This window comes from Anabrus simplex, chromosome 14 (genome assembly GCF_040414725.1).
Source record: "Anabrus simplex isolate iqAnaSimp1 chromosome 14, ASM4041472v1, whole genome shotgun sequence".
Classification (NCBI taxonomy): domain Eukaryota; kingdom Metazoa; phylum Arthropoda; class Insecta; order Orthoptera; family Tettigoniidae; genus Anabrus; species Anabrus simplex.
The window spans coordinates 72054123-72070918 of NC_090278.1; the positions used below are offsets into that span (position 1 = coordinate 72054123).

The following is a 16796-nucleotide window of genomic DNA, read 5'->3' on the forward strand; positions in this document are numbered from 1 at the left end:
ACTCTGTCAAGAAAGAGAAGGAACCTGGATTGGAACACAGTTTATGAGCAGCAATGGTAGTTGCATAGGGAAGATGGAAAAGTGCCAGTAATGACCCAACCTGGCTGGAGCCAGAAAAGGGGAAACTGAATAATAATAATAATAATAATAATAATAATAATAATAATAATAATAATATCAGAGTTACGGATGTTTATGATGCTGGACCATTGACAGTTTAACAACAGTCTGTAATATTTACGACACCAAAATATATCAGCAACAAAAATTCGTGTTTTTAGACTGTACAAGAAGATAATAATAATAATAATAATAATAATAATAATGATAATGATAAAAAATTATTATAATTATAATTATTATAATTAATTATTCATTAAATATTTATTATTATTATTATTATTACTATTATTTCTTACAAAGACACTTTCTCTAACTTACATCTATATTTGATGTCTCAGTAAAGATACTTATAGAAATCTTCACCTATTTTGTTTGAATTTATGTAGTAGCAGAGGCTGCTAGATATTAAATGTGAGGTCACTACATTATGTAAATGGTAGATCTGTAAAATAATATGGACAGCTGTAGAATCTGAATCCACACACATGCAATGTTGAAGTAGCAGTAACACAATTTTATACCAGTTGCGACCTTTAGAACTTACTCCATATTTCCATCTTACATTTCACTTTTATAACTTTCACACACAAGACAAGCCATGCAGTGAGCGTGTATTAGTCACCTGATCCCAGGGAGCCAAGAGCTGGCGAGCCTATGGTGCCCAGACTGCTGCTTCCGTAGCCCAGCGTGCTTGCCAGCGAGGCAAACCCACCACCCACACCTGAGCCCGACTGCAGCCCTGTGTAACACCGAACGGTTAGTAGCCCTTCCCGACACATTAGGAACACACTCCACAATTACATAAAAAATTCAAGCTCCCGTTCACAGGATGTTTCAGGACAAAATGTTGATACCGCAAGAGAGCACACCAAACTGTTTACATAAACATGTGCCCGTATTCAATAATTTCAGAGTTACAGATGGTTATGATGCTGGACCATTGACAGTTTAACACCAGTCCATAACATTTAGGACAACAAAATATATCAGCAACAAAAATTGGTGTCTTTAGACTGCACAAGACAAGAAATAATTAGATAAGAATGACTGTCCCAATAGTCTACAATCATAGTATGTGATTTTTGAAAATAACAGCAGTCTAAAGCCAATCAATTACTATGTCCACAAGTGTAAGCTGCCATAGAATCTGGATCATTTCCCACTCAGCCTGTTCCTTGCTATTCTGTTTCACAGTGTGTTAAAAACTGGGAATACCTCAGAAACTAGATCTGTTATTCCTACGATTACAATATTGAAAAAAGGCCTTCAATGTATCCATCTTCTTTTCCTTTTGAAGGATGTCTGGTATGGATGAGAGTCTGAAATAAGACCATATCAAATGCAGTATGTATTCACTAGAAGCTTTGTAACACACAGAGATCAATGATACTAATTTTATTCGATGTTGCACAAGCACCAGACTGCTTTACAAGTGATGAAAACTGGCGCTATTCTAAGAAATTAACGAGACTCCATCAAACTTGGGTATAGAGGTTCTGAGAATAAATAAAATTTACTGTGATCACAAACAGGAGAGTAACGAAGTGTTGGCCACAATGTTGCATGGATATCTACGCATATAGGAAACAAAATAGTAATATCTGATCACGTCATGGATTCTCCACTCCAGCAGGCTGGGTGTGGAAATAACCAAGCCTCCTCCATAAACTTCCATCTTGCCACCACTTCTCGCCTGGAACCTTCTCCCATTTTGGGATGTTCCTGGCCAGATGTTTTTCTGCCTGCTTCATCCAGCCATGTCTATGTTTGCTTCATTGTCTTTCAACAATCTTTCTCACAAAGTAGGTCCTGGGCATTCTTTTTTATTCCATTTACATGGTGTGGAAGAATAATTTCAGTTGTGATAATACAACTAGAATATCAGGTAAATACAGTTGTAGACATAATTGGAGGTGGAAAGAATATTTTGGATTTTGTCCTTTCTGGTCTTGTGGGACTTTATTTTTGTTGCTTGTAGTCAACTGTTGTTTCTACTAGTCAGGGCTGCAACTTCCAGTCCACAAGTCAGAATGGGTAGCAAGTCAGTCTTATAAAGTGACATTTTTGCTTTCTGAAGAAACCTTTGCTCCCATAAAGGTCTAGGAACAGAACTGTAGAAGGTTGCAGCCACTTCAAGCCTGCTGTTATTTCCTAAATAACTCTCTTGTCAGTCGACAGAACACTTCTTACATATCTGAAGTGCTGAACCATTCCAATTTCATGCAGCCTTAGTCAGCTTGAACTAGTCCACTTTCTCTTCTCATCAATAAGTATGCTGTTTCCTGGTATTGTGAGAAAATGGAGATTATGACAAAACTGAATCTGGTCTATCAACCTGGGATTTACAGGGGAATAAGTGTTGGCAGTTACCAGAGTTATCTAGCTGTAATAAACCACAACCTTAAATTGAAAAAAGCACTACTGGACGATGATGCATACACAATACAGCAATAATTAGCTCATTGTAATTTCCACTTCCTTCCATCTTTGAAGACTACTAAAATACAGACACATGTCCATGACACACAATTTCCTCCTGAAACACCTTGCTTAACAGCACACAAACACTTCTGGGTTAGATGTCCCACAAATATGAAAACAAATGGTAGGTAGAAAATTCATGCAGGTTCCAACTAGATTGAATGTTAACATAAGCACCTGACTGTAAGCAGGGGACTAGAAAGGAAGCACAACATTTACACTCTAAATATAAGGGAAGTTATAAGCATATGGTTTAAAAAAATATTAATTCTTATGTACACAGTAATTCAGTTTATACATAGTCTACAACAATCATTCAAGCCATCAGATCAGCAATGCCAGGTTCCCAGACAACAGATGTTCAGTATATTTCCTTCACAGAAAATACTTAAGATTTCAAGTGAAATCCCCATCAGTTCTGGGCATGCATTAGAAGACTTGATGCACACAATCCTAGAATCATTCTGAAGGAAATAAAGTTATTCATTAACAGAATCTAAATTAGAATTCCATAAATCATGGTAATTTTAACATTCAAGTAGGCTATAAAAACACAAGATATTTCAAAAGAGGCATGTGGGTGTGAACCACATAATCATAACAGAAATGTTGAAAATTACAGTGGTTACTGCTTCATTACCGTTAAGTGTTGGGGACACTAATTTTGTTGAGCATTCCTGCAGTTAATCTGCAAGAGCAAAATATCAATACTTTATTTGAAAATTCTCTCGAATGGGTTTTAATTTTCATGATTTTACAATTTCAGTTTTCAGATACCAATTCTATGTCATCATATACGACCACATTCACAAAAGCATTCTTGTAGCCCAGTGGTCAAGACGCTAGTTCCTTAATGTAAAATGCACTGATCTGAGCCACCACAAAACTTCCCCTCTATTTCTTTCCTTCCTTTCACTTCTCTGCGTTTCCTGAAAATGTCTTCTTTCAGAGCCAGGTCAACAATTACCGATTCCTTGATAAATCAACTATGAGCAAGTGCAGGGTCTATCCAGCAAGGACTGTAACAGGCAGATTGATATCTTCACCATTAAACCAAAAACATCATAGACCCTACTGCCAGTTTTGAGACCCTTGAAAGCCAACCTGAAGAAGAATCTATATAGAAGAGACTTAAATACGAGCCAACGATCACATATTTTACAAAGGAATACCACCTGAAAACTTATCATAATGACTGACGAATTGTGCCATGGGAAACTTGGATCCTACAGCAAAGAGTATGGCTTATCGAAGGCCTTCATGATCAACATTGCAACCACTGAACTGAGGAACTCCCACTGGAGTATGGAGACAACGCTCCTGTGTGCTATAACTTCACCCACTGTCCGAACTGTAAACATTTCCCCAGGATTATTTCTGTATTAACCAGTAACTGCTGTACCTAATTTACTACAGTAATGTCATGGTACTCTGTCTCTCCCATGGCAGCCTGCATTTGATGCAAGAAGAATTAAAAAATAGCAATTTTTTTTTTTAAACTGTACGTTATGCCCACCATAGTATACCTTGCAGTAGCATGTATGTAGCAATATTGTGTTAAATGCTATTCTAGTAAAATTATGTATTATATTTCTTTACCTTATGGGCCTCCAGCCAAGTAGAGATTTACAATAAGGTTTTCGTTTTATTTAATCATAATGTACAGAATTTCCTCTTTCCAAGTCATGTATGTTACTTGCACTTTCTTATTCTTTCTTTCATTTCAAAACCATCTTAGAAGAAAGTTTGCTGTATGCGTTACTTATGCAGAGTCTTTTATCCAGACTGAACATTGGAATTAAAAATTAGCAACGAAAAGATTTATGAAAATAAGATATACAGTTAGACAAAAATGACTCGATGCAGACTGGAACCTGTTCATATTACATTCCCAAGCCAGCGGCTTGTCCAGATAGCGTCCCTATACTTTATACTGAAAATGAAAATGAAAACCTACAACCTGTTTTCCAGTCATTGACCGGGTCAGGGATGGAATGAATGAAACAGATATAGGCTATTAGTACGATGGGGTCGCCACTCCCAAAGTGATTTATTAAATGACTGATAGATGCTATGAAACGAGAATGGAGAGTGTTGCTGGAATGAAAGATGACAGGGAAAACCTGAGTACCCGGAGAAAAACCTGTCCCGCCTCCGCTTTGTCCAGCACAAATCTCACATGGAGTGACCGGGATTTGAACCACGGTATCCAGCGGTGAGAGGCCGATGCGCTGCCGTCTGAGCCATGGAGGCTCACTATACTTTAAACTAATACTCAAAAATTGAAGCCCATTTGAGAGAATTTCCTAACAGATACTTGATTTTGCACCCACATAGATTAATCCCACAAAAGGTCAACAAAATTGGAGTCCTTCAGACTACAGGCACCCGGACCCTGTGTTATTTAGAATATCGTTTAGGGATCTCGTGGAACATCAGGATATATTGTGCATTGGTCTCGAGCAATACTTCCACAGACACAAAGATTGTATTTATACATGGTATTTATAATGATACAATCAAAAAGTCATCAAGTACGAATAGAATAACACTATTTAATAATTTAGTATCTACAGGGTTATATTATGTCCGGTTGGGCATCAAGTACTTGTCCCATTAGATACTTTGTACAGGGAAGGATTTCCCTCATTTAACCCTGTAATGTTGTAATTGGAAATGTTTTAGTCTTATATAATCTACAGTAGCAGATGATGTCCAACATTGGGATGAAACATGTACTACTAACTTTAACAGGTGACTTGTCACTGATTAAATGAAGTATTGAATAGGTGGATCTATAACATTTTTATGACATATAGTTGACGCCAATACAGAACCAATATGAAACTGACTGTAGGTGAAATACTTGTAGTTCTCAAAAATATATGTTTTAAGGAATAATTCCCCACAATAATAGAAAAAATCTTTCACAGTGTGGTTTCAACAGAGGACAACAGAGACAAGACAAGAATATAAGACAAAAAAGGAAGAAGGTAAAAGGTTGTAACAGAGAAGAAAAAATGGATGGAAAAGTAGACAAACATGATGGAAGAGCATAGCAAAGGAAATAAAGTACTGTATGGAATGGTTAAGAGTAAGAAGAAAGGCAACAGGGTAGATGTTATAATGATAGACAAAAATGGAAATGAAGTGCAGGAAATGGAGAAACTCAAAGGAATGTGGAAGGAGTATTTTGAAGATTTACTAAACCCAGAAGGATGCACTGAAGAGGAAAGTAGAAGCAGGGAGGAAGTAAGAAATATGGAAGAAGGAAAAAACTTACCATGGGCAGAAGTGGAGCTAGCACTGGACAAGATGAAAGGAGGGAAAGCCCCACGGTTAGATGAAGTGAGTGTTGAGATGGTGAAGGCAGTAGGAGAGGTAGGAAAACAGTGGCTTTATCATGTGTTGAAAGTAGTATGGAAGGAAAGGAAGACCCCTGAAGATTGGAAAAAGGGGGTAATCATACCATTTTTCAAGAAGGGGAATAGAAAAGAGTTTAAAAGAGCCTAAGAACTATAAGGGAGTCACATTGATGTGCCACTGTTCAAAGGTGTTTGAGAAGATTCTGGAGAATAGAATCAGAAAGAGGGTGGAAGAAAAGTTGAGAGAAGAGCAGTATGGTTTCAGACCAGGAAGATCCACAGCAGACCTTATATTCACAGTAAGGCAACTACAAGAGCGTCATTATGAATGGGGTAAAGATCCTGTTATGACCTTTGTGGACTTTGAGAAGGCTTATGACTGTGTGTGTAGAAACAAGGTATGGGAAGCCTTACAGAGAAAAGGTGTTGAGGAACAGACCGTAGAAAGAGTGAAGGAGATGTACAATGGGAGTGCCAGTTGTGTGAAAATAGCAGGAGAGAGAACAGGCTGGTTTGAGCAAAAAGGTGGATTAAAACAAGGAAGTGCTCTGTCACCTTTGCTCTTCGTAGTAACAATGGACAAGATAATAACAAAAGTGGCAAGGAAAATTGGTGAAGGAAAAATGAAAGTGATGATGTTTGCAGATGACCTGTTAGTCTGGGGAGAAACGGAAGAAGATATCCAAGAACAGTTAGTTAGATGCTTAGGTAGAGGAGGTGGAACAATCTGTAATGAAATTTAATGCCCAAAAGAGCGAGATAGTGATCACAACTAGAAAGAAGGAGAGACCTACTAGAGGGATAATGCTTGGAGGGGAACAGCTTAGGAAGTGCAGAATTTCAAGTACTTAGGAAGTATCACAGAGGAAAGTGGAAGAAATGATAAAGAAATAATCAAGTGTGGAAGACAAGCAGGAGCATTCCTGAAACATGTCAGAAGCCTGGTTTGGAGAAAGGAGGTCCCTCAGAGAAGCAAAAGGGTGACATACAGGATGTACTATATACCTATTCTGACGTATGGAGCTGAGACTTGGGTAATGAGGCAGAGAGCCGTGAATAGAATACAGGCAAGTGGAATTAAATTTCTGAGAAGCAGGGTAGGAGTGACAAGATAGGATAAGATGAGAAATGAGAAGGTTCGAGATATAGTAAAAGAAGAGCCACTACAGAATAGGATAGAGGCATCTAGACTTAGATGGTATGGACACATGAAGAGAATGACAGAGGAAAGAATACCAAGGTGGATGCACGAAATGGAGATAACAGGTAAACGGCCAAGACAAAGACCAAGAGACAGGTGGATAAAAGGAGTGGAAGAGAGTGTACAGTGAAGAGGAGAGGACTGGGCAAGAGTGACTCGGGAGAAGTGGTGGGAAGAAAAGAGGAGATGGAGAGGCTTATGTTCCAAGCAGACCCGGCCAACAGCTGGAAACTGCAGATGATGATGATGAATAGAATATTCTTATATTTTGTAATTTGCTTAAATAGTCCTATAATTGAGAATTTGCGAACAATGATAGGCAGAAGATCTTGAGGAAAACAGCAAATAGATTGTTCCATCATGCAAAGGAGGTAACCGGCTTTCTCCTTCATCTTATACTACAAAGAGCTGAAAACACCCTGGGTTGCAATATTTTATCAGGGAAGCAAAGTTCAAAGACCAAAGAAATAAAGTACAACACTCAGTTATGAGTAAAACCTGATTACAATTAGCTGGCACTAGTGCTTGTGCTAGAACACAAGGAACAGTGATAGCATTTTAAGAATCATGGTGCCAAAGAGACTGTGTGAAAAATAAATATGTGAGGAATTAATTCTGAAGGCCTAAGTGCCTGAAGAATGTGAAAATATTTAAAATAGCAGAAAATCCTTATTCAATGATGTCTATGTGCAACAACAAAATACATTCATCAAAAGGCACTAAGATATTATCATTTGATTTGGTCTGTGATGCGACCGAGAGTGACAGTACGGATACGCATCGAGTCACTGCGAATGTATTTAGCATTAAAAACTTCATTTTTTGTCCGTATTAACTCAAGATTTTTTTGAATAGAATACTTGGATAGAATACTGTTGAATACTGCTTGAATAGAATACTGTTAATGCACTTCAGTAGAAACACCCTATAATATCACCTGAAACCTGGTCATTCCACAGGATACGGCACCTGCATGGAAACAAAACAGTGTTCCTCTTATCTGTGCCAGGCTACAGGCGTCTGCTCACACAGGCACATGAAGCTGCGCATCTTCAATGGGCTAGAAATAATTGAACGTAGAGAGTAGCTGACTGGCGGAATGTAACGTGGTCTGACGAATCACGTTATTGTCTGTATTCCAATGACACACGTCTTTGAGTGCATCAAAGACCAAATGAAGCATTTCATCCTTGATGTGTGCAAGGTCAGGGTCAAGCCGGAGGTGGGACTGTGATGTTTTCGGGGTGTTTCTCGCATCATAGTTTCAGCCCGTTCACTGAGGTGACCACTAACATGAATCAGCATGTTTCCTTAAACATTCTGGATGATCAGGTGTTGTCTTTCAGTCAACATCTGCATGATGAGTATGCTACTGATACCCAGATTTTTCAAGATGTCAACACCAAAGTTCATCGGGCTGGACGCATGTGTGACTGTTTTATGAACACTCACCCACCCTATCACATCTCAGTTGGCTGCAAAATCACCTCACTTGAACCCCACTGAAAATCTGATGGACACTTTGGAACAGCGGACAAAATGCAGACGTCAGCATCCTCATAATTTGGTGGAATTGTGTGATCAAATCCTCAGCGAGTGGGTTAACCTGGATGCGATGTACCTGCACAACCTTGTGGACTCACTTCCTAACCGAATCCAGGCAGTTATCAAGTCCAGAGGTGGAGTTACATAGCATTAAATGATGCTTCTAATTATTTCTCCAGGGATAACTAATTTTTTGTCCGGTGAGCTAACTTAACAAAATATGAGGATAATTTTGAATTCAATACATCAAGTGAAACTATTTCTTGATGTTCACATCTTAAAATGAATGTTCATGGTAAAAATTCCATATACCTGACTTATAATAATGTTGTTATGGAGTATAAAGCTAATGGCACACGGCATTCGTCAAAGGAGCAGAAAGCTCAATCTTACATAGTTTATTTTATGCATATATTTCTGCACGTTTATTTTGATCATATATTTTTCGTTCGTATCCTTGATTAAATGCTAGAAAGAATTAAGCCAAAGTCCAATGTCTTTCTTTCCAAGATCCCTAAACATGTCAGAATTCACAAGCTTTTCTGTTGTTGATGTCCCCAAGATGAAGAAAACTGTTAACAGGAAATGAAAAAACTCTAACATTCTCAAAGTAAATCAAAGCAACACGTCGTACATTAACAATGAGGTAAGTTCACCAATATTTTACACACACAAATGATAATGGACTAAACAATGATAATTAGAAAGATAGAAACTAGTTTGCGCTTTAGACCCACATGAGAGTACATGAAGACAACGCTGAAAAGTTAGAATATAACCTGAGGAAAAGTCGATACGGAGTGGAATTCAGTGAAGATGTACAACTGTGTTAAATGTGTAGCCTGTTTCTTACTCTATACATATGCATGGCAGTTACAGTAAGCGTAATACATTGTTGATATCATACACCTTCTTTCAAGGAACATACACAATAATGGTAATAGAATCTCCCAACAATACATGGCATTTGTTAACAAAAACATGCCTCTTGAACGTGGTTACTTCCATACAACACATGGAACAAGACAAGACAACACAACATAACCAGAGTCCTCGTTAACTACAACTAGCTCTGTCTATATACCTCCGATGGTTGTGCCATTCGAGGTCGACGAGTTGTAGAGCGATGGCTGCTGACTGCTGTTGTAGATGGATGCAGATGGTGGTGTGCCGATCTGTTGCGGCTGGTTCCCCAGCAGGCGACCTGCAAGGTCACACGTACAAACATGGTGTCTTCCATCACCTAAGTCCAGAGAGTTTCAAGACTATTCTCATCACCCCACCCGTAAGTACTATACCAAGCTCGGCAGCTAAACACGGCCTGAGTCCTTCAGTCCAGAGGGGAAAGGCACACATAACTGAAGAGACTACAGACGCACACATTCTCTCGGTTTACTCTGAAATGTGTAGGTGTTGCCAGAATCGTTTGTTCTACCCTATTAGTGGGGAAACAACTAGCATGGATCAGTCAGGCAAACTAGAAACATTTCAGTTGCTCATAGGAAGCAGCTCCACAAATAAATTAGTTATCTACTGGACTAACTAATTACTACACACACAAAAAAAATGATACTGAAGAGAACTTAAAAGAACTTACAAACTAAGTATAAATACAAAGCTTGGTTTTAAAAAGTACAGTTTCTGATCTAGAAGAAAAGAACATATGCACACGACTAATGAACGTTACACTGATAATTTTGGACTGTTTTATATTTTTCTTCTGAGCATGTTGTGTTCTCCATATGTTCCCTCCCTTGTTTTCATACCTAAGTATTTTAAAGTAAAAAACGGTAGTTTTTGAACCCAATGACACATTTTAAAACGAAGGCAATGTTAGCAAATAATCAGGGCAGAAGGAATGATCTTTCTTAAAATTAAGCATATTAGACACTTTGAAGAGTGCCTAAAAGAAGTTACGAATAATCTATGCATGTTAAGTCCCCTGTAGGTGTCTGCTGTGTTTGTGCAGGCTACTCTTGACAACCATTGAGCAGATTTCAATGCTTCTTTCACTGCTGTGTGGAGCATTTATGGAGGAAGGTTTAGGTATATTAAATATTTGTCTATGACAAAAGGGAGCTGAACAGTGGCTATTTTAGTGAACAAAGTCAAAGAAAGAAAACAGACATCTGAGCACTTTCTTGCCATATGCTGTGCCAACGACAGACCCCACGGATGATGTGTAGAAGACCGGGCGAGTTGGCCGTGCGGTTAGCAGCGCGCGGCTGCGAGCTTGCATCCGGGAGATAGTGGGTTCGAATCCCACTGCCGGCAGCCCTGAGGATGGTTTTCCATTTTCACACCAGGCAAATGCTGGGGCTGTACCTTAAGGAGACGGCCGCTTCCTTCCAACTCCAAGGCCTTTCCTATCCCATCGTCACCATAAGACCTATCTGTGTTGGTGCGACGTAAAGCCACTAGCAAGAAAAAAGATGCGTGGAAGAACTACTGAACATGAAAAGCTCTACTATAAGTGTGCAGAGGCATGTACCTAACTCTAAAAGGCAATCATAAATAACCATTTTTATGTTATAGTTTGCAGTAAAAAATCGACCTTAACATTAGAAAACATATTTTGAGATTATAATCATGTAACCCTTTTAAAAATATAATATTGGCTTATTAATCTCAATCTTATTAAGATAAATATACCCTTTACAGTATATAGTTTCCATGAATGGTTTAGGTGTTACCTGTGTTTTACTGAAAGTGCACAAACGATTTAAATATTGTATGGGGAGAAAGGAGTGAGGTACCATGCAAGTGACTACAAGGGCCTTGGAAAAAGTTGCACTGGGCAAGGTGCATACGTCAGGAGGTAAACCACCATCATCTGCAAGGAAATCATGTAAGGCCTATCACCATACATTTAAAACTACTTCAATGCACAGCCGGGTTGGGTCGCTAGCAACAGCAATAATAATAATTATTATTATTATTCTGGCAAGTCAGGCTTTCCCAGCTTGCATTCTGACTGATCCAAATGAAATTTCCCCAAGCCTCCAGCCCTCATTATTTAAAGAAGGATCTAGAAGAGAAGACAAACTACACAACAATCCAACGAGCCACAAAGCCAAAATTATCAAATGAACATTCAACAGCCTCAATGCATCCACGATGATACACAACAGACCAGGCATGAAGCTTGCAAAACAAAATAACGACATCCAAATCACAGAAAATTAATTGGATAATGAAAAAAAAAGAGCGAATTAAGTCATGCAGATTTCTTGTAGTTTCAACAAATTTTCTAAGCAAAGAAAAATAGCAAGACCAATCTTGATGCTTGATGTAAAAACAAAACACAGCTAATAAACTGAAAAGAATATATTCTTCAGCAAACGCAACCTTACGTTCAGCGGTTTTCAGAATGAGAAACAAGCAGTATGGAGGCAACCTTCAAGCCAGAAAACACAACTTAGCAAAACCGAGCTCGGTAACCATCACGTTTGAGGGGTGATGACTGTATTATTAACTAACTTCCCTCACAATGAGTATATGTCAAATTCAGAATTAAAGACAAAAAGTCATGAAATTCTTTGGACAATAACCTTCTTTACAATATACAAACTAACATGTCAACCAACAACTACATCACACAACAATGAAGTTATCACATCACGGTGTATTCAAAACAGATCATCCAAGAATTTATAAACTGGTAGAAAATAACACCTCTTATGATAATTGTCAACAGTCAAATTTATACAGGTCAAGATGCTTAAGATTACTTTATTTGCTAAGAAACACCTAAGCATGTTTGAGAGTTTCTTACTGTTTGGAATGAATAAACTATTTCAGCTCGTGGTTTGCTAGAAAAGAGCTGGAAATTCACGACTTCCAAAAGCCAAATATCTCAATCCCATTTCAACCACCACTCCAGAGCTGCCATCACAGGAACACAAGTGATTATATTTTGAGTTGAAACATTGCATTCCACACCAATCATTTGTGCTGAATTTGATAAGCCATTTCATGTTAATGAAAACAGTGAGAAAAAGGCTAGACAGATTTCAACGGTTGATCCCACATTTCAAGGAGTATAATCTCAAGGTTCCAGAAAAATACCTGTGTTTAGAGGATTGCCAATTCTCCTACATAATTTTCTTCAAGTAGTTTTAAGATATCAAACAAAGTACAGCTGTGCATGGCTAAATACCGCATGGCAGTTGGCGTCATCGAAACTAGCAGTATAGCAAGGAAGCAGTAGCGTGTCAGCGCACTGTTCAGCAGTAGCATGAAGTTACTACAAGCTATGACTTCAGGCTCTGATGTTATGAACTGGCAGGGTTGCCTTCGCTCTATGAAAAATAATAAAAAACTAAATCACAATTACCAACTGCAGTTTTGCCCAAGTATCACGGAACCAAGTTTTCTTCAAGCCCACATCCCTGCCCACCAGTATTTACTGAACAGGCTTATCTATATATTCTACACATAATACATCATCCTGCAATTCATTGTATTTCTCCGAATCCAAAACGACCCCCACTTTTTCCTTCAGAAAAAAAATTAAATCAGGCTTAAAAAGTGCTTTGTAAAATCATATGAACACCTTTCTTGTACAGTACTAATTTTTAGACTATCTTTGTCTTCATACCAACACTGAACACCGGCTGTAGTTATGGCGTATTTTTTTGTGGCTGCACAATTATTCTTTATTTCCGTGGGTTTACCTAAAATTGGCATCATTATATCAAAGAGAACCCTATGGAAATTTGCTGGCAATACCTGTTCCACGTATTTCTACAATACAACGATCCATCAGGAAAATATTCCTGCTGTCTATAAACCATCACTTTTACTCAGCATTAGGTACAACCAGCTGCCGCTACACAAGCGTCTCAATTGCTTGGTTCGGCTGACTTCAGCGGCTAGCGATGAATATCTGTAATAACAATGTGGATGTTGAAGGTCAATGAAGGACTTAGTTGTGCCGTGGTATGGCCATTCCGCCCTTGCATTTTTCGCGCACACACCTCACAATTTCATCTTTGACTTCTTTAAAGCGACCTTGTTGTGGGCCACTGAATGCATTTTTTGGACAGTACGCATTTTTTAAACTATCTTTGTCCTCACACTAACGCCGTTCTGCATATCTGAGAAACATTTTTGTAGAGGCTAACAGAATGTCATTCTCTCCTCACTATTTCCAGAGATCCAGTAACATTACACAGAGGCACTGTACAACCGGTTCCCGCACCTAGCAATGTACAATAAAGAGGCGGACGTTGATTGTCGAGTTTTGTGTGTGCATGGGGTGAAAAGAGTCAGCTTGGTTACCAGTGGTGCCAGTGGTGTTCATTACTGTTAGGTATTGTCAGCTATTGTAGGATTCAAAAGACCCAGGTAAATTATTATGCTACCTAGATATTTCTGTAAGTAGCAAACTAGGTAACGTACTGGAAACTAAGTGCTTCCAAACAAATTATTTTTTGACGTCCAACACTGTATTTTAAGTAAGAAATTGTTGCCCATCAATAGCAGCCTCTCGGTAAAGAGGGATTTACAAAAACTCATGGGCGAAAAAAAAAATAATTAAGGAATATAAATCTTCCTCATACATAAAACTGTTCCCCCAGGAGAAGTGTATGCCAGGATGCAGATATTACAACACTGCGGAATTTGCCTGCAATTTTTTTTTTCAAATCTACACTTTTAATTTTACACAAGATGAACTTACAAAAATTCACATTTCTCAAGGAAAGACTGATATAGATTAAGCACTCTAGCACAAAAGTGTTACCAATACAAATACTACAAGCAATGTCAGATAAAAATTGATGCAATAATTTAGCTAAAGAAATTGTAATCAGCAAATTCATTTGAAATGGAAATAAGAACACTAACCAGAAGCGCTCCGAGAAGCATACAACAAACTTTATAACCTATATAGTCTAAATTTGAAATAGCAATCTTTACTTGCCATCATTTCAAAGTTGTTAATCTCCTTAAAAGGGCGTGCAACAAATTACAGTATATACACCATGCCATAAGGGAGTGAAGTCTTTACTGAGAAGGAAATATAACTAGAGAAATTCAAGGACAGACAGGTTTTGAAAATCAAGAAAGGGTCTGATCAAGAAGATACATTACTTAAGAAATCAGATATTTTAAGTTGTCCATCATTTATAATATTTTTCAGTGAGAAATATTCACATACAACATGACCTGAATGTCCAACTACTGTCTACTTCCTACTAAAGAAAAATTATTCGGATTGGTATTTGCAGTTATCATTCCACTTACATACTTTCAAACTTCTTGAGTCTCCTGAAACTTTTTCACTACGCAGATACAGTATATATTCTTGGCTCCCCAAAAATCCTACAACTATGAGTTTTAAAATCAGCACAACTCAAATACAGATCCTGCTCACAATATAAAAAGAAGTATAACATTTCCTTCTGATTTCATTCTCAGCCAATACATGCAGTATCAAAATATACAAATAATTTATCTTCGATATTTTGAATTCAATATGTACTACAATATCTTGTAGCTTAGAAATAGGAGAGTTTGAGTTATGTTATAAGCATACACAGCTGATCTATGTTGCCGAGCTATTGGGTTTGATTGAAGGAAAAGTTATCAATACATTATTACATTCAATCAACACCATTTTGCCTTTTACTGCAGTCAAATCTATAAAATACGACTGTAAGTTTCAGACTGTTTTTGAAATTATCAGTATTCTTGGGGTGAATAAATATGATTGTGAAGAGTTCACAGAATAATGAGACTTGTCATTTTTATATTACACTGACACTTTAGCGAGTATGATACTCCAGCACGCGCAGTGTTTATCCTATGGGTGAGCTCCCTGCTGGTTCGCTGCACGCAGGAAGGAGACTAAGCGGCATCACCGGTTTAGTTCCCTGATCCCAGCGCGTACACGTACCTGCTAGATGATGTCGTACACATGCCCGATGCTGCAGTCGTAATTCAGCTGTTCTCAAGAACGTGAGTCTGTAATTTTTGTTCTTAATTCTGTAATTAACCTTAAAGGGTATTATGACTTGTGTGTTTTCTACAGCACAGAGTGCCTTTATGTTCGACTTATATGTGTTAACATAGACAGCGTGCGAAGTTCCAAGATATTTCGGGAAACTGTAAGTATTACAAGTCACTCTGATTTTTTTGGTCCGTATTGACAACAGTGATTACATTCAATTTACAAATTATACATTTATTATTCACCTATTCAATACCTACAGTACCACGTTTTGTGGTTACATAATCATAAAAGATTGAAAAGTTGTGGACATGTTTCGCCCTTCTTATTGGGCATCATCAGCACATAAGCTAATCTTAAAACAAACAATTTTATTAAGAATGATTACATTCCTGTTTATGAAAAATTGAGATGAGGTATGTTGTGATATTATTATTTTTATTTTTTTGAAACAGTAGTTAAGAAATTTGAGATGGGAAGTATAAGCACGTTAAAATTATTGTAGTATATTTCACAATATTGACTAAAAAATTATTTGTAATGATAAATTTTTAAAATCGGCATGTATCTGGAACTGAAATGGGTCCTCCTCTTAGTGGAAGTCAGTAAAATTTGCCGCGGTTGCTGCTAATTAGATCAGAGGATGAATTTTGTTTTAAATTATGCGTTCCAACTGTTAGAATTAGGTTAAGAAGAAGCAAATGGTGTATCTTCGTTGAGTTCAATTGGTGTAATCGTTGAAATGGAGTATAAGTTGGAGATCTATCTGTGTTTGAAAGTTATGTTGATTTTCACATATAAGTGTGGTCTTCCAGATGTTGTAGGAATCTCGACGGATAGAGTATTGTTAAAGTGCAAAAAAATAAAAAGACGTATTTGATGTGTGTGTTTAAAACGTATGTGACTGTACATTGTTGTGGATTGCGTAAAATTGGATACTTACTCAAATGCTGTGTGAGTGTCTATCTGGTTTTGTTAGCAGCGTTGGTCTGACTGGAGTTCCTACTTCAACTCAACGAAGATACACCATTTGCTTCTTCTTAACCTAATTTTAACAGTTGGAACGCATAATTTAAAACAAAATTCATCCTCTGATCTACTTAGCAGCGACCGCGGCAAATATTAC

The 16796-nt window shown here is 37.8% G+C and overlaps 1 protein-coding gene across 2 annotated transcripts in view; it reads right to left on the reverse strand.

Moving 5' to 3' along the window:
• Positions 1-16796, reverse strand: part of pum (pumilio) — a 978781-nt gene that overhangs the window by 47888 nt on the left and 914097 nt on the right. The window contains exon 14 of one of the 2 annotated variants that reach the window (XM_067158497.2): positions 9800-9919. In XM_067158497.2, the coding sequence (XP_067014598.1) occupies positions 9800-9919 (120 nt within the window). Of the gene's footprint in view, positions 1-745; positions 863-9799; positions 9920-16796 lie in introns of both variants that reach the window. The other variant, XM_067158496.2, reaches the window with a different exon arrangement.